Source organism: Zeugodacus cucurbitae, chromosome 2 (assembly GCF_028554725.1).
Source record: "Zeugodacus cucurbitae isolate PBARC_wt_2022May chromosome 2, idZeuCucr1.2, whole genome shotgun sequence".
NCBI lineage: Eukaryota > Metazoa > Arthropoda > Insecta > Diptera > Tephritidae > Zeugodacus > Zeugodacus cucurbitae.
The window spans coordinates 76,098,674-76,117,514 of NC_071667.1; the positions used below are offsets into that span (position 1 = coordinate 76,098,674).

General features: G+C 37.1%; 2 protein-coding genes across 2 annotated transcripts in view; both read right to left on the reverse strand.

Moving 5' to 3' along the window:
- The window catches only part of LOC105211323 (DNA-binding protein D-ETS-4), a 31,617-nt gene extending 23,528 nt beyond the window's left edge, over window positions 1–8,089 (reverse strand). The window contains exon 1 of the mRNA XM_011182676.3: window positions 6,243–8,089. Within this exon, the coding sequence (XP_011180978.2) occupies window positions 6,243–6,287 (45 nt within the window). The 5' untranslated portion in view covers window positions 6,288–8,089. The remainder of the gene's footprint in view (window positions 1–6,242) is intronic.
- Window positions 8,090–13,401: 5,312 nt separating this feature from the next.
- On the reverse strand, window positions 13,402–15,582 carry LOC105211389 (UDP-glucosyltransferase 2-like). Its single transcript, XM_054232880.1, has 5 exons — window positions 15,434–15,582; window positions 14,989–15,172; window positions 14,630–14,929; window positions 13,588–14,255; window positions 13,402–13,528 (listed from the first exon to the last, which is right to left on the reverse strand). The coding sequence occupies exons 1-5, from the start codon at window positions 15,580–15,582 to the stop codon at window positions 13,402–13,404; spliced, it is 1,428 nt and encodes a 475-aa protein (XP_054088855.1).
- Window positions 15,583–18,841: the final 3,259 nt, after the last annotated feature.

Sequence of the window (18,841 nt, forward strand, 5' to 3'; positions counted from 1 at the left end):
TAGGCCGAATCGACGAAACTGCGCCACTTCTCTCTCTCCTTCGCAGTTCGGCGCCAGTTGGAGATCCCAAGTGTAACCAGGTCGCACTCCACTTGGTCCCTCCAACGGAGTGGAGGCCTTCCCCTTCCTTTGCTTCCTCCGGCGGGTACTGCATCGAACACTTTTACAGCTGGAGTGTTTTCGTCCATTGAGACAACATGACATAGCCATCGTGGCCGCTGTTTTTTTATTCGCTGAACTATGTGAATGTCATCGTATAACTCGTACAGCTCATCGTTCCGAGGCCGCACAGCATACTTCAATAATTATACTACTCCAATCTATCGTATTAGTCATGGTTTCTTATTAGATACAGAAACGGATTCCGTGACTGACTCACTCTGACTCCTTGGAAAGTTTGTGATTTCCAAACAACCCAAGTAGGAAAGGCCTTATTTGTTTATGCCAAACCGAGTGCATATAGTGTTTAGAGCTCCGTCTATATATCGTTCCTATAATAGATAAAAAATATTTGGAATTGTGGATATATGACCTGTGTAGAAGAAAAGAAGAGAAATCATATCTGAAAAAATTAAATTCTAAACAATTTGAAAAGCCGTATATGGCTATTTGGGAACGGCAACGTATTATATTTAAGATCTCGCAAGAGCCACTTGATGTTAAAATATTGGTCAATTCATAAAAGTCAATGGATCTTGAATGTCTACCAAGATCTAGATTTGGTTTTAACCTACTTTAGATATATAGAATCTCTCCCATTTTTGGAACAGCTCGTGAATTAGTGAATAAATTTTGCTGAGACCTAACTGCCACAGTTCTGACACATACTCTCAAATTAGTGTTGTGAAAATTCTCAGAGTACGCAGAGAGCAAATTACTTTCATAGGTATGGAAACAGTGATGATAATGAAACAATTTTTGGATTAGGACATTTTCTTGAAAAATAAATAAGAATTTTAAATGAAAATGGGACTTAATCGATAGCATAGATAAATTTATTAGAAATAGTTGGCAATACTTTATGAAGGGTATGGGCATTAGATAAAATATTTCCATGTTCTGTGGTACAAATTTGAGAGCATGAAAAAAGTGCATAAGAGATCATGAGAAACCCCGGATGCTAAGTTAAAAATGACTGAGTGTTCTTGGTAGTAGATAATTCCTCAAAAAAAGTAAACTTTTTGTGAAAATGAATATTATTAAAAAATTATAAATATGTTTTATTCCAACTAAAGAACATTCTCTCGCTACATAATTTCCATCAAATCAAAATGAGTACACCACACACAAATTATAGCCATACTAAATAGGTGGACGCGCATGCGAAGATCGCTTTGAAGACTGTAAAAGTAAGCAGTTAAAACTGCAATAGTGAAAAACATTATAAATAAATAGTTGTTGCTGTTGTTGTTGTTTTGCAAACATTAATGTCGCCACCTAAGAACAGCTAAGTATTTATGTCATTGATTTTCCATGTGGTTTTTGTTATTTTTGCCATGCATTCCATAACATTTCTCCGCATTGATGGCAGAAAACATGCCTGCGTTCACACACACACACACACATTCATAATTACTGACAGTATTTATTTTATTACCACCATAATGAGCGATTTTCACCCCATAATACAGACTCGCTGCCCGCCGCGGTTGCCGCCCGCTGAACGCTGCGTCTTCGAGACACTGCTGAGAGGAGGCCAATAGGCCTTTAGCTGCGGCGAGCCTGGACTGCCTACATGCATAGTTGCTGCACGGTTGGACGACATAGTTGACACCAGCGGCTTGTAGCCGGCGACAGCAGCAGCAGCAGCAGCAGCAGCGGCGCGACGGCACAGCATAGAATTAGAAAAGTAACACAAGCAATAAAATGAAAATAAATAAATAAGATGTGGAAAAATGGCAAAATGAAAAGCAAAACTGTTGCTGAGGGTCCAGCGAATGCATTTTATGTGCCGCTTTGTTGTTTGTTGTATTGTTGTTGCAAATGTAGGTACGAGTTGCTAGTTAGATCGGCAAACGATGCGATCGCACTGACATTGACGGCCAAGTGTCAGACCGTTTAGGCATTTGCGCGCCAACACCGAACAACACAGAAGACAGGGGAGTGGAGTGGAGTGGAGAGGAGCGTTAGCTAGTTACAGAAATAGCTACAGCCTCCAGCTGTCACTTACCAGCTAGCTGCCAACGGAGCGGTGCGCAGTGCGGCGCGCTAAATCAGCAAATCATGCTGATGATCATCGGCAAATCAATCACAAATGGCCAATTCAAGTTTTTGTCGCCTTTGTACTTTGTGAAACGAGAATAAGTCTAAGTAGGTCTGCAAAGTGTCGCCGCTGAGCGGCTTCAGCTGAGCAAAAAACAGCAAATGCATTATAAGAAGATGAGGAATGTAGCCGCTTTCTGTCGGCAGCGATGCTACAACACGCCACCACAAACACAGCTAACAGCCAACACTAGCTAGCTGCTAATAGCGCGTTGGCAACAATAGCAACAACAGTAAACAGCGCCAGCAGCGGCAGCAAAGTGAAAATGTCATTTCGCAGAATTTGCTAATTGTTAGAATCTTTCTTGCGTTGTTGTTGTTATTGCCCGTTTACTAATGCACTTGCTATTATTATGCTCCAATGCAGCTCGCACAACAACAATAACGACACACAGCTACTTGTCTATCTGTTTGTTTTGTTTTGTTGCTTTGCTTGTTTGTCGGCTGTTGCTTTGTGGTATTTAGTAGATTGAAAGTTGGCAATAATTAAAAATAGTTTTCCAACTGCCAAGCAATCGCAGTCGCCGTCATTCAACCATTCCGGTAGCACTCTAGCAAACAACAAAAAAAAAACGCTCATCTCTAAGCTTGAATAACTAAATGCATAAATATCATGTTGTTGCACATGCATGCTTGAGTGTGTATGTGTGTGTCTATGCGCCCGGGTTAAAAATAAATAAATTTCTATTTTCCACCAATCACCTTTTTTGTCATTAACAGAATTTTCGCTGTTGCACTACATTCGAGGCATTCACTAACTTTTGATTCACTTACTTACTCACTTACTAGCTTACTTAGTTGCTGATTGCTGTTAGCTGTTGACTGTTTGTTGTTTGTTATTGCTGTTCTTTTTCATTGCTGTTGTTGTTGCTTTCTGCGTAATGAATGCCATGCATTTTGCTTTCTAATACTAGTGCTCTATATACATATGTATGTAGCCACCTGTGTGGACTCTCCCTTGCTCAATAAAATGCAGCATAAAATTATGGCGTAAAAACTTTGCCATTGCAAGAATCACACACAGCACATACATACGTACATACATTCGCTTGAAGTTGTAATTGCTGAATTAGAACACTAAAATGCGATTGTAACGACAGCGCGCTTAATAAGACATAATTTTGTATACAATAGAGATCCATATGTACATATATTTTTGTATGGAAACATTCTCATTCAAAGATGGCGTTGTAGTAGTCTTTTCTTCAAAAAATCAGTTTTACTAACCCAATTTGTTCAAAAGTACGTAGAACATATTTTTCTATTGTTTATGAGTCTTTGCTCTTGTAAAGGGTGTTTTTATCACTTAATTGGAAATTATATAAGTGTGGCAACCCTTTGCATATAAAAATTAAACTTATAAAAAGCCTAAATGTATCTAAATCTAATAGTAGCTTCCAATTCTCATATTTTTTATTTCTAAACAATTTATATTTAAATTCATCCGACAACTCTGTAGGATGTTCATATCATGGGTTCCAAAATTTGAAAAAAAGAATATATGTGTCTTATGTTTAACATAATATCCAAAAATTTTAAATCGTTCCGAGTAATATTCTAAGAAATAGACCCTTTAGTAGTTCCGTCCATTCTGGTGGACACGATTTTCGAAAAGTTATGTAGCGATTTTGTTCAAATTTTGCAATAATAAAATGTAGTTAATGTACTAAAGATTTTTATACTCTAGCAACTAAGTTGCTAGCAACAAAGCTGCTAAAGAGAATATTATAGTTTTATTCTCATAACGGTTGTTTGTAACAACCAAAACTAAACGAGTTAGATATAGTTATATATACCAAAGTGATCAGGGTGAAGAGTGGAGTTCAAATCCGAATGTCTGCCTGTCCGTCGGTCTATCTGTGCAAGCTGTAACTTGAGTAAAAATTAAGATATCTTGATGAAACTTGGCACAATAGGAAGGTTGCTTTCGAAAATGAGCAAAATCGGATCACTGCCACGCCCACAAAATGGCGAAAACCGAAAACACATGCCATAACTAAGCCATAAATAAAGCTAACATTTGGTATGAAAGATCGCACTATGAAGGGGCATATTTGAATGTAATTTTTTTGGGGAAGTGGGGGAAGCTAGAGTTAGGTTGAAAATTACTAAACGAAAAACGTCAGAAACACTAAATTTCACATAAGAAATGGCAGATGGGAGCTGCACTCAGATTTTTTTACAAAATGGAAAATGGGCGTGGCGTCGCCCACTTATGGGTCAAAAACCATATCTCAGGAACTACTCGACCGATTTCAATGAAACTTGGTTTGTAATAGTTTCCTTATATCCTAATGATATGTTGTCGCTTCACAACCACGCCTACTTCCTATATACCAGAACTTTGAAGACGATATGAATCGTTTACTTTACAATATATAAAGTAAGTACTAGTGAAGATATCGGTGCAGAACTTTGCACAAATACTATGTTTATAGTGTGGCAGCCCCATTCTAAAAATCGCCGAAATCGGACCATATGTTTTTAAGGCATTTTTTGGTCAAAGTCTGTAAATCTCGTTATTGAAAATTTGAGTTTTTATTGTTCAATAACGAGATTTATCCATGTAATATCAAAATATATTAAATTTTCTTTAATTGAAAATATTTTAGTTTTACATTTGAGATGAACACAGCAAGAGCTTTTTTTTGGACACGTCATGGGAGATGAGGTAACAACGGCTGAGTTTTCGGAATTTGTAAATAAAAATTTCACAAAGACTGTTGAAATATGTTTCTGTGATATGCTGATTAAATGAAATTAATTTTCTTTGGTATCATAAAACAGGGCTTTCAAATACCGTTAGTAGTGAAAACTGAACTCATATGTCTATATGAAAAATCTCAAAATTGAAAATGATTGGTAGATTGGTAGAGTGGAGCTTAATATTGATTAGCGATAATTTCTCTTTATCCCAAGTCTTCATTAATTTTGGTTAAAATATATATTCTTTGCGAAATCTATATTTGCAATGTAATTCATGAAAACGACCTACTGACAATAAACACATGGGACAGTATGAAAATTTAACTCAGATGCTTTTAGAATGATAGTCTTGGGTTATAGTGTGAAATGTATTTGAGAACGATCAGAAATCCATACTTCTCCAATTTGTTTTTTGGGTAGTGTCTAGCCGGTGTCAACGTCTAGTAATGTTTATAGAACGGAGATAACCCGAAAAAGTAAGATAAAGATCATCAAAAGTCTCTATTGAGTTATAAATGGTGTAACAACTAATCCGATTTTGTTTTAGGAATATGACCACAATATTAGGTAAGATCGGATCAGAATTGTATAGAACAATATTTTCATGTTTTTCCTTATATCTGTCATATATAACATGGTGTGTATTCAATTAATAAATTCCCGCTTGGCTTCTTGATTTATTTGAGAGGCTTGGTATTAAACATCTCTAAAAAACATTTCGACAATTTCAATTTATGAAACCATATACGACTTGAACCCACGACCCACCTAATAGTTGTGACGCAATTCAAGTACTCGGCTTCAGCTGATTTCAACATGTTCCCTAAATCTATAAAATATTTTATTAGTGCCTTTGATGTACTTATGTGAAACATAAACCATTACACATGTGACTGACTATACTGTTAATATGTATGTACATATTTTTGTTGAAGAAAGGTCAACATTTGACATCCAGACAAGTGATAAGGCATAGGCATACCTAACAGGCGGGGGTTATCAGCACTAGCGCAAGATCTGTTTTGTTATTCAAATCATAAGCGCACACATACAAAAATATTTCCTATATATGTAAATATATAGAATTTTAATTTGTTTTTGAACTGAATTTGAACGCTCGTGTTTACTAAATCTAATTGTTAACAAATTGAAATTTGTTGTATGCTATATATATAATAAAAAAAAATAAAAAAATTCTGTTAACTAAGTACAAATGAGCGCATTAGTTGAGTATTTCAGCTCTCAAAAACTAACACTTTATCTTCTAGACTCACCTTAGTTGAACTCGAATAGAACGTGGACATTTTCTCGCCTTCCATATTCGCAGTGTCTTTTCGCGTTTCTTTTGGAGAAAAAAATATTTTTTTTTTTTGTTGTTATTTTGGTATCAATTTCGTCGTTGGCTTACTAGCCGCGGCAGTTTGTGTATCGTAGTGCTATGCACTGAATGACCTTGCATTCGCCCACTATTAAACGAGCGCTGAACTGCGAAGTGCAGCTGCTAGCGGGTGGCTCCAAATCGGTAGCGACTGTTGGCTGAATTTCATGTGACCGTTGTCAATATATTTCTTTCTTTCACTAATTACTCGCGGAATGACAGTGCATTTATGCTTATCGTTGTTGTTGTTGGCAGGCGTAATCTGCGTTTGGCTGCTTTATGTGACTAGGCGCATGCGTTGGAAGCTGCGAGCGCTCGCTGGCTGGTTCGCTTGCTATCTCAGTGGCGGCAGTGTGCGTGCGTAGTGTTTGCTCGCTGGCAGTTCGTTTTCATTATACTTTTGAGTTACAAAAACAATAAAAAATTTGTTTGATAATATTTCAATATAATTTTAATATTTCGTGTGTCTCCTCCTCTGATTGCTGTTGCGCATATTCTGCGCTGATAAAGATTTTAAGCTCAGCTTTGGCAATGTAATTTTCGAAAATTATTTATTTATTTGCTTCAGTGTGTGTGTGTGTAAAAATCCAACGCGTTGTTGCTAGCTGATAGCGAAATACAAAATATGATTATTTGTTGCTTTGTATTTTTGCTTATTCCTCAGCTCATTGCTATGGCGATCACTTGTTGTTTTTGTTTTTGTTGTTATTTTTATTTATTTATTTTTATATGTTTTTTTATGTTTTATTTTATTTTATTTAGTTGCTCAATTATCACTTGCGCAACTCGCTCTAGTTAATCGCATTATTGTTGTTGTTGTTGTAGTGATAGCTTATTTGGGCGCGTTACGATTGGCGTTCGTAATAATGGCACACATGCACACACACATACACCGCACACGCACACTGGCTCTCGTGCAAAACAACGCCGATTTGGTAGTAGATTTGCTTATCTGCTTTTTGTCGCTTCTTCAGTTGGCTTCTTCTTTTTTTTTTTAATTTAAATTTTTAAATTTTTTTGTTTTAATAATTTTTGATTATCGAAATTTTTTAAACAATTTGCTGCTTTTGATTTCGCACGCATAATTCACTGTTAAATTTTGAAATTTTTTGCAAAAACAAAATTCGAAAAAAAGTCTATTTACTTTTCGCACACACTGTGCCTCGTTCACTTGTCGCTCGCTGTCTTTAATTTTCATAAAAAAATCTATAAACTTTTTAATTTAAATTTCCAGTTTCATTTCAAACATAATAACAATTAAATTTTTGTTTTTGTTTTTTATATTTTTATAATTTTGCTTTTGCTATTTTTCGTTGTTCGTGTCTTCACTTAGCGCCGAAATATGCAAATTAATATTTTTTTTATTTTTTTCTTTCTCGCTTCGTTGTATAAATAATATTTTGTTGTATTTTTTTTTTTACTTTTAATTTTCTTTAATTAATTAATTTGTACACCGCTCAGTTTCGCGAAGCCCAACCGTTCGCCTTGCCTTTTCGCTCAAATGTGTTCGCTGAGATTTGTAAGATCGCCAGTCTTACCTCATTCCAATTGAAAGTGGAAGCTTTTATTGCCAAACTGGTTTTTCTGTGTGCGAAGAGTGTGTTGAGTGCGTTTTGTAAATAAAGTTGGCGGTTGGCGTTGCGCGTGTTAACAACACTATGCTATATACTATATCCATGCGTACATAGTCAGGCCTTGTGGCTAATCAAGTGTGTAGTTAGCACGACAGCGCTTTCAACAACTGTTAGTTGGCTTAGGTTTTACAGCAACAAGCACTACAGCGCGCGCAGCTTTTGATCGCCATTCACTCTTGTAGTCATATAAACCTAACTGTGTGTGCGCTTAGTAGTAACTGAGAGAGTCCAGCGTTTGATCTAGCGGCGCTTAAAGCTGCGCTTTTGAAAGCTTATTGTGTGTGCTTTGTGTTGAGCTTTTACCAATCATTGTCACAAAAATATGCTTACAAAAGCTCTGTAATATTATATAATAACTGCCCTATACATTCGATCAAACGAAAGCTGTACACTGAAAAAAATTATCACGATTGATTCTAAAGAATTTTTGTTCGTGAAAATTTGGGAATAAAATTTTATATTCTAAACTCAACCAAAGGTTTATTTATTCACCCACTAGCAGTATATAGTAAATCTACAAATAAATATCTCTTAACCGTTCTGACATAACTAAATCCGATTTGTTATCAGCTGACCAACAGTACTCAAACAAATCATCCGAAAATCTCGTAGCTTTTTCGGGGTATAAATTTCTAGACGTCTTCTAGTAAAGCTCAAGGGAACTATACTCAATTTCGAAAGATATTATTATAAACATTTTTGGATAATCCTTAAATTCCAAGCTTTCTTTTCAAGTTGAGTTATTTAAACGACAATAATTCGTGAAATGTAGGAATTTCAGAAGGTTTACCATATAATGTAGATATTTGCACATTTTTTATGAATTCTACGAGCTAATGAGACCCATAGATTATATCGCTGAAAATATAAGCCGAAATTTAATTTAATTTATTGTAGAATTGGTTTAAGACAACCCTATTGGAATCGAAAACGTAGAACTTTGTAATTGAACATGACAGATTATTACAGATTTATTATGCAGGTATTTGACTGAAAATTCATTAACTCCATCTGATAAATATAAAAAAAACAATATGATCCTTCAATGAAAAAAAAAGTTTAATGAACTTCTCTAACCCGAATCACCATAATCCACAAAAAAACTTCGAGTTAGAGCGACTTCGAGTATACACAGTTTTACTTATTTACTTCTCATAAAGTTTTATGAACATACATACGTTAAAACGTATGTATATTCTGTGATTTTGTTTGATGCAGTTTGCTATTTTTTGGCTCTTGACCTCTGTATCCCATGCCTTGTGTTAGATGATTTATGCAATCCATAAGTGTAATATCATATTTTTTGTTCGCCTCCATACGATATAGAGGGACTCTTTTACAATTCTGCCTCGATAATTAAATTTTAAAATTTGTATTATGTCCTGGTCGAGAAGTTCGATTTATGGAAGGAAATTTGTATGAAATGTTACTTCTATTGCCAATTCAAGAATTTGAGTTATGGAGAACTTCGAGTTAAGGAAGTTTGAGTTATGAAAGTCCCACTGTAACTATATTGATTACATTGACCAAATTAATTTTAGCCAAAATACTGCGCAAATATTCTACAAAAATTGTTTAAGATATTTCACATAATAACCAATATATACGCCAAATGAAAAAATGTAGCAAACTTGTTCGTGACGTGATTCGTCAAAAAAATCTGTCCAAATATCATTGAAATCAACCAAAACGCGGGCCATTGGTTGAGGTCATTGACCTTTGACAAGGGTTTGTTTACAATTTTTACCGAGGGCATTGACCTTTGGCCTGAGTTTGTTTAAATATTGGCTAAGGTCAATGACCTTTGACAGGGGTTTGTTTACATTTTGGGTCGAAGTCATTGACTTTTGGTCAGGGTTTGTTTACATTTTTATTGAGGTCAATGACCTCTGACAGAGGTTTGTTTACAATTTTGACGGATGTCATTAACCTTTGGCCTGAGATTGTTTACATGTCAATGACCTTTGACAGGGGTTTGTTTACATTGTTGGTCGAGGTCATTGATCAATGTCCTGTGTTATTGGCTGAGGGTAATGACCTTTGTCCAGGTTTGGTTACATTTTGGTTGAAGTCAACGATCTTTGGCAAGGATTTGTTTACGTTTCTAAGCGTCATGTAAGAACATCTTTGTTAAATTTTGAGTTGTCAAGTAGTCATGTGTTCGTTTAGAATTTATGGAGTCAGGCTTGTATATATTATGAAGCGTCATGTAACTTCAGGTTGAGTTTGAATCACGTGACGTCAGAATTGTTTATATGGAGTCACATGAATTCAGGCTTGCTTATGTTTTATGGGTTCATTTAAAATACGGGGTTTGTTTTAGGAGCTAACATGATGTTAATATGATATTAGGTTTGAACATTGGTTACAATTTAAGGGGTTAGGTGGGGTCAGTTTTGCATAGATCAGATTCGTTTAGAATTTAGAAAGTCAGGTGAGAATGTGCCACTTTTTAGTTCGAAGATTTGCGTAGAGTTAGCTTATTCCAAATTTTAAACTGATTTGACGTCAGGTTTGTAAAAATTTTAAGGAGTCACGTGAGATCTGGTTTGCTTATGATTAATGAGGTTGCGTGAGGTGTGGTTTACGTATATTTTATAGATTAATGTAATATTAGAAACGCATGAGTAAGGTTTGTTTATCTTTAGAGAAGTCACGTAGGATCAAATTTGATTAAATTATGGGTTCGAGTGTTTTTATGGGATGATGATTGGGGATTTCATCAGAAACATAATATTCATTGCATTCAGTCCCACCATTCTTCTATCCTCTCAGTTCTCTCTATCTCTTAAGAAATTCACAATCGCACAGCGACAAAGCTCATGTAACCAAGCGGCCAAAGTTCGTTGCCACCGAGCTTAGCAATTGCACGCGTCCTTCCACCGCCGCACAGAAAGTATCTAATACATGCATTTCAATGTTCGTATTACTTCAATGTGCTCTGCGCGATGACAATGTTATTTTGCTGCTGGTGGTGTTATCGATATGGTTGCTTGAAAGCTAAACCTTCCATTTCACTGCACCCGACTACCGTTCGCTGATTCTTCTAATAACACAAGACATGCCACACTCGATTTATGGCAGAATTTATTGAAACGCATAAAATACGCACACAAATCACACGCATCTACATACCACCCAGCATCAGCTACCAGCCCGTGGGATATGAGATGCGAGTGGATGACATCTTGATATGGTCGACGTATTGTAACGGTGTAGCAGCCATTGCAAGCATCAGCTCACAATTGTTGTTGTTGCTTTTGTGTTGTATGATTGTATGTGTGTTGTGAAAGTAGTTGTTGCCGTGTTGCGCTGTCATACTGATTGAATTGTTGAATGATGCTCACTTATTTATGTGTAATAAAAATCGCTTTGGCGATCCCCCGCCACAAACCTTGCCACAGCGCAACGGACCACAGCGAGAGAGTGTTATATCCTGCGGCTGTCACTCAATCGCTTGCTAACACCATGGTGTGCAACGTAACGTTTTGCAACTCGCATCTTTCGTCAGCTCTCTCTTCGCTCTTCTGGCGTCCGCACATTGCATTACAAGCCGCAATCAAGTGGCAGCAACAACCACATCAAATTGCAAATGTCATTGTGACATTTATGTTTCATTGCACACAATGACATCGATGCAATTTTTTGACAAGTCATAAAGAGGGTGATAACACATTAGGTGAGTTCTTAATGGTAATATTATACTTAGAAAATATTTATACTCGCATGTGCGCATAAGAGCGCGGTCAAATATCGAGTCAAACCAAGATATACCAAGAGTAGTACCAAGTTCCAAGTACCAACATCTAAATTATTCTAGGTTAGAAATGATGACTTTATGTTTTTTAGAGTTTAAAACATGGGCTTCATGTCAAGATATCTTTATCATTCATCTTATTAACTTCGACTCGGCCTTACGTGTTCCACAACCTTAACTTTACTGTTTATCAATACTTTTTTGATTGTATGAGCAATTCTTATCACAGACCCTATGATTGTCTTGCTATGATTTACTTCGTCCATATCCATCAGTGACCTTATTCTTATACTTATCTCTCAATACTTGCAAGTTGACCATATATAGGAAGAGATAGGGTTTATGAGGAACGATCCGTAATAATTTTAGAGAGAGGAAGAAAGAAACATTGAGCTCAGGAGATGAAGAGCATATTTCTGAAGGAAAGAGATATATAGTGAGAAGGAGAGAAATTGCTTCTAACGGAGAGAATGCTCTTTAAATGTATCCATAGATTATAACCACAGAGTATGAAAGAGAGAGAGAGCAAAAAAGAGAGAGACAGAGAACGAGAGAGAGGTGAAAGAGTCGCCTGTTCTTGAATTTTCTGGTGCTACAGTTGCTTTAATGTGAGATTCAACTGACAATGGTGAACCTATGTTGAGATTAGCTGTCCGGGGTTCTGTACTCCCGACATAGTTGTCTGCCAACCCTCTTGGTGAAATCGGAGAATCTGTTCAATATTGTATTTATTCTTATTTATATTATATTCACTCTCTTTTCGAAGTATTTCTTTCTAAAAAAACTCCGTACACCTTAGGACATCCCTTCTATGAAATCATGCAGCAATTTAACTGACTCCTATCATAGCATTTGCCGAGTCTGAGTGTGTGAGGAAATGAAAGAAAGTTGTATATAACAGCAGGAGACGGCGACGACGACGACACTCGTTGATATGATACAACATAATGCACTCGAGCAATTTCCAGTTATGTAATTTTAACACCAACGCTCCGCACCGCATTTTTTTCCATTTTTGACATGTGCAACATGCCCGTAATATTTATTATGGAAGCGAACGCACAATTGCAATAAGCTCCGCGCGCTCCCCACCCCTCCCACACACGCCCCTTTTGTGCTGCGATAGCACAGCGGCCAATACACTTCGGAAGCGTGCATTGACTTGACAGCAAATGAACTAAGCAAGCATTCCAAGGTGGTGTGTGGGTGGGTAAGGTGGCCCAATCAAATATCAAATAAGCGCTGCGGGGTTAGGGGAGCGTTGCTTGCTGCGTGAAATGCGCCAAATTAAAAAATACCAGCAACACATTTTCAAAAGACGTGTGGGAATTCTGCTTTATGGAATATTTCTATTTTCAAATCATTACAATGCTTTACATTGGGGGAACCTGCGAATGGCTTTTGTGCACCACTTTTAATTTAGCACTTTGTGCGCAAAACATGCATTCCGTGTGTAAAAGCGCTCAATCTCTTTTAGCTTTGTCCCCGAAGACGCGATGACGCAGGCACTTCAGCACAGCAGCGAAGAGAACAATCAGCAACAGGAGACCCAGAGCAAAGAAGCTTAGAACATCCAGTGAGTGGTAAGTGAAGAAGCTGAAGGAGGAGAGAGAGAAGAGTGGCATGGAGTTATTGCTAATATTTAAAAAAGAGTTAGAGGAAGACTACTTCAAGTTGCGCGCAGGTGCCTGCAAGTGTTGTGCGCCCCGATGGCGTAGAATGTATTCAGTCCAGTAGATTGCAGTCTCTAGCGGTGCCAGCGGCTGATCAAGTAGCAGCGCGCGTCTGGCTCTGTGAGTAGATAAGCTTTGAATATGCTGGAATACAGGGAAATCCTAATCAATACTCACCTAACAGCGCGCTTATATTTACCGTTACGTATAATATTGTGTACCGCATGCTCCAACCTCGCGGCAGTCAATTGCGCGTCGAGTGTTAACTGTATGGCATAGCCATCGGCGACTGCTTTGGCTGCATTCACATCATGATCACAGAATACCGGCAACATTATCACGGGCACCGCATGATAAATTGCTTCGTACATGCTCAGTAGGCCCCCGTGTGTGATGAAGGCCTTGAGCCGCCGATGGCCGAGTATGTCTTGTTGCGGTAACCAAGCGCTCAGTCGCACATTAGACGGCAGGTCACTGATTTGTGTCGCATTGCCCTCCCACTTCCACAGTACATGGTACTCCGGGAGTTTGGCGAATGTGCGTATCAAGATTTGGCGAAAGGCTTCGGGCATATTAGCAGCGCGAACCGATGAGCCCATCGAACAGTAGATGACACCTGCTGGCGCTGACGACATAAATTGCTCTAGCTCGTGTGGCAGTGCGTGGGCTGGGCGGCAATGAATGCAGGCGATTTCGGCAACATGAGGATAGTAGGGACGTGGGTAGGTCACACTGGCATGCCCGTTCTGTAGTATAAATGAAACGTTGCGTCCCAGTGTGTAGGGATGTGGTACATCACGGCCTAAGTGCGTTTGCAGCAGAGCGTGTATTTGTGCGGTGCAATACTGAGGATGGGAGAGAATAAGATATGCTGTTATAATAAGTGCTGTAGAGAATGCAGTTCAGAGAAAGGACTGTCTGATATTAGAGACCATAAAACACACAAACACCTGTCTCTCCCAGACGTCCTATTAGATGAGATATATTTATACTTTCTACATCAAAAATAATATTTTCTTTTGCAGGGGCGTTCAAACAACGATCTCGACTATCTTTTTCGTTCAGTATTCTCGATCTGATTTCTTGAGAAAACTAGTCCAGGTGGAGTATACATAGTCCCATACTGCTCAATCTACTAGACCAAAGCGTTTTGACGATTAATGCGACCTTTTACTTCCGGAGTAGCTAGGGGTTTCTAAAAGTATAAATATCTACGCACCTTGTGCAACAGTTCAGCCAAAATATGTGTAACAACATTTTGTAAGCGTTGAAAGAAGTCCATGGACTGTGTAAACGTGGTGAAGACATGTGGTGTCAGAGCATACACATTCGGATTACCAGCTAGAGACAAGCTGCCCGTATAGAAGCCAACCGTGTTGATATACATGAATGGCATGGTAAGCCGATGCACTAAACCGAGTGCACATTCGGGAAAAGCGCCGTCGAGTATGACCAAATCAAACTTTTTCGATAGCAGTGAGTTGATTGTTGCAGTGTCGCTGAGGAAGCTCTGACAGGCCTGTGGATGGGAGTATGAAATAATATATTCTAAGAAGTTTGAATAAAACATTTTCTCACCTCAGCCGGATAGCGTAGAGCATACCATGCATTTAGCGGTGGTTTTCTCTCATAACGCGCACCAACCAAATCCAAATCCATATATTCTTGTATGTAGCTGATAAGTGGCACTGGTGCCACCTCTTCTAAGCCTTTGTGTATTGCGTCCGATTTGAAGCCACTCACAAACGTAATTTGGTGTCCTCTGTGGAAAAGAAGCAAGCAGATATTTATTAATACATTGTGATGGTCAAATACTCTTCTATTACTTTCCAATTACTATTAAATTACTTATCAAATACTTTTAAATTATTCTTCCATTACTTAAATTAATTACTTTTCGATTCCTTTTCAATTACTTCGCAATTAATCTTAAATTACTTTTAAATTACTATTTAATTACTCTTCAATTACCTCTCAATTACTCTTCCATTACTTAATTCCTCTCCAATTACTCCCTACTAACCTGGGTATAAGTCCATTTGCTAGCGCCAAAAATGGTATCTTATGTGACTTAGTGCCTCCCATGGTTATCATTAAGATATTCGCTGCTTGTGTGTTGTTTAGATATAACGAGGATATCAGTACATATGAGAACAAGGTTGTTATACTCATTTCAATAGCTTTTGGCAGCCACAAAAACTTCGAACTGTTGCACTCCAAGCAAACTACAATCACTAAATGATAAACATATCTCATATTTGTTTGCTTCAACCGGTGTGTTTCTTTGGTTATGTAGAAAAGTGCTCGCACACGCGACACATTCAAAAATTCATCATACGCACTGGCACACGCAACAAATTTTCTATTTTTAATACAACGAGTTCGAAATTATAACTTCTATAAATACAGACATATATTTATTAGAAAATAGAACTGATTTTTTTTCCGGACCCATTTTTGTAGTTTTGATGTAGCAGGTAGGTCAGACGACGTGTCGCGGTACAAAGGCTCCCGTTGCCTCTGAGCTTAACGGACAAAAATAAAATTAGTTGGGATAGATAAATTAAAATTTGTTGGTGTAATGGCTTAATTTCATTTAATTGCTACGTCATAGAAGCATTGTAGATGACATGCTTTTTGAGTGGGTGGATTTATAATTACACGCAATAGTTCTTATGGAACTTAATCCATAAAGACTCAGCTAACAGATATTTCTTCTCAATAAGATATGAGCAAAGCAGCCACGATAACGATCATCAATTTGTGTAGTATATTGCTCGGGGTTAATGGATCGATTCTCCTCATCGATTTCCTTCAACATCTAATATTCTCAGACATTATCTGACCTCATACCAGGAGTATCAAAGGTCATTGACCTCGACCAAAATGTAAAAAAAACTGTGGACCAAACTCCAGAACCAAAACGTCGATGTCCGTTTACATTGTGTTGTCGGATCTGACGAGCTTTGGTGAGGTCAATGTCTTTTAACAGATCGTTTACAGTTAGGTTAGGTATGTTCATAATTTTGTTGTCAACAGAGGTCGGGTTTTTGAGTGCTGAGGTAAGATTAGGCTTGAAGTCAAAATTATACGTTTCGTGAGTTGTTCCTTTCTTTGCCTTTATGTTAGATTTGTTTATAATTTGTGGGTTCAGTTGATACGAGTATTAGATTTGTTATCATTTTGAGGGGTTTTTTGGGCTTGTTTATATTTTCCGAGGTTACATGTGACCAGGTTTGTCTAAGTTTTGCGGGGTCAGGATCAGATTAGGATTGTTTAATTCTGAAAGATTTACCGACATTTTAGGTAGAGAGTCCGTCATAAGTACTGAGGTCCTCGTATTCGGCAACTAAGACCTTGAGAACTTAAGACCTCTGTAAAATGATTTTGTAAGATTATAAAAGTAAAATAAAAACTAAAAAAACATCTCCAAACAAATTGTTTCCTCCGCTTTCATGCGCACAAATATCAGCACATGTAATACACCAGCAATCATAAACATATGTACACATTATAACTTAATTTCTTTGATGAGGGTCGGCATTGTGTGTGTGTGCTGCTCTCTTGTTTATGGTAATACATAATAAATGAACTGTGCGAAGAACTATTAACTGGACTGGTCGACCGGTCAACTTTTGTTTCAATGGGGCCACAGCCAGCCCCTCCTCCACACTACACACTCACGCGCCGTCGTGCGCCGTGGCCAATTAACCGGCACTTGGCTTTTGTGCTGACTTTTAGAGACGTCCAGCGGTTGCTCTTTCAATGCCACAAAATGTCAATTTTAATTATTTATATTCACTTTTCATATGCAAATACCAAACATTGTAAATTTCGAAATTAATTTCCTTGTCCATATTTTACACTCGATTAATTTGTTCGACCATTATTATTTACTTAATTATGAGGGGCGATGTGCAAACAAGCTGAAATAATGCAAATAGCCCGCTGCTCTGCTCTAGCGGACAAGCGTACAGCAAGCGGGCGGGCAAATAAAGGCTCACATTTACATATACAAATGCATACATATTTACATGTAAAGAAGGTCAGTAGTTGTTGTTATGAAAATATATGTATTACACTCTCATTCATGTATAGTTTTAAAGAAAATGTGAATATGAAATGCTGAATTTCCACCAGACGCCAACAATTGCATATTGAAATATTAAATAAAAGCATTCTGACATGTGTGATTATGCGAAATTCCCGATGTTCGGGCACAATTATGTCTGATGAAAAGTTACAAAAGCGTCGCTTGAAAGGGTTAGTGAATCAGATTTTGCACTAAATGAATTCTATTGACCTGAATGGACAAAGCACTGATTGCACACACACTGAAGTGTATAAATGAACAAATGAAGTGTGTGGAAAATGTTTAGATTGGAAATACAAAGCTTCGACTTTGAAATTTTAATAAACAGAGAACATATGTATATACACACACACATACATCTTTATATATTTCCAGGATAAATTAAGAAATAAGAACTGTTTGGATAATTTGGAAGCGAAAGTTCTTTGGAGTGTAGAAAAATATATTTGTGGGTTGCCACATATTTTTCAATTTAAATTACAGACACTTTTAAAGTAAGAATGTTGGGGAGGGTTGCCAACTGTTTTAATATTTTACTTTTTAGTTAAACGAATTATTACAAAAAAATGGACATAACAACACTTTGAAAAAAATTTTCTTCCAAGTTAAAGTTTAAAAATAATTTTTAATAAAATTCCTATTTCCATATATATTCCATATTTTGAGCATATTTTTTATTAACAAATCATTTAAACCCTGTCTTAGAAGAATTCAACTGGTGATAGGTTTTTTTATCGGAAAGTGAAGACATGAACTTTTTATTTTTAACATGTTGGAAGGAAGCCCTGAATATTAAACAATCAGCAACGAAGATAGGGCTTTAAATATTTGGAAGATCTTGAAGAACTATGTAAAGAGGATACCGCTGGTAAGTTCTGTCCCCGCATCCGCAATACGTTGTGTATTTTTCAAGAAAGATGGCTGTTAATTGACGCCTCACTTGTTTCTCCATTTGTGTTTCTAGAGAGATTCTAGTTTCTCGACCAGACATGTGATAGAGCTATCTTCTTTTAAGCCTTAGTTGTATAAATGAAACAATCGTGTCAGAGATTCTCAGGTCAACAGCAGTTCACGTACGATTATTAGAGAAATGTTTTATACCGCTACAACATCAACAATGAACACTCGGTCCTTCCAACCAAATAGCTCTTTCCAAATAGTTCTGATTGCAGAGTGAATATTCCGAAACAGCATCATACCTCTAATACCATATGTTCACATCGTATTATGTGTTAACGCCATAAATTTTCATAATTTCCTTTATTTATTTAAAAATATATATTTTATTCTAAAATTACACAAAAGAAAAGTAAATGAAGAAAGCAGAATAATAAATTA

Bases quoted from the DNA above. Each gene is read 5' to 3' on its own strand.
- LOC105211389 (XM_054232880.1), bottom strand. From the start codon at position 15,582: ATGAGTATAACAACCTTGTTCTCATATGTACTGATATCCTCGTTATAT. The intron at 15,173-15,433 runs GTTAGTAGGGAG...TCTTTTCCACAG, and splicing joins GCAAATGGACTTATACCCAG to AGGACACCAAATTACGTTTG. The intron at 14,256-14,629 runs GTGCGTAGATAT...TCCCATCCTCAG, and splicing joins TGGCTGAACTGTTGCACAAG to TATTGCACCGCACAAATACA.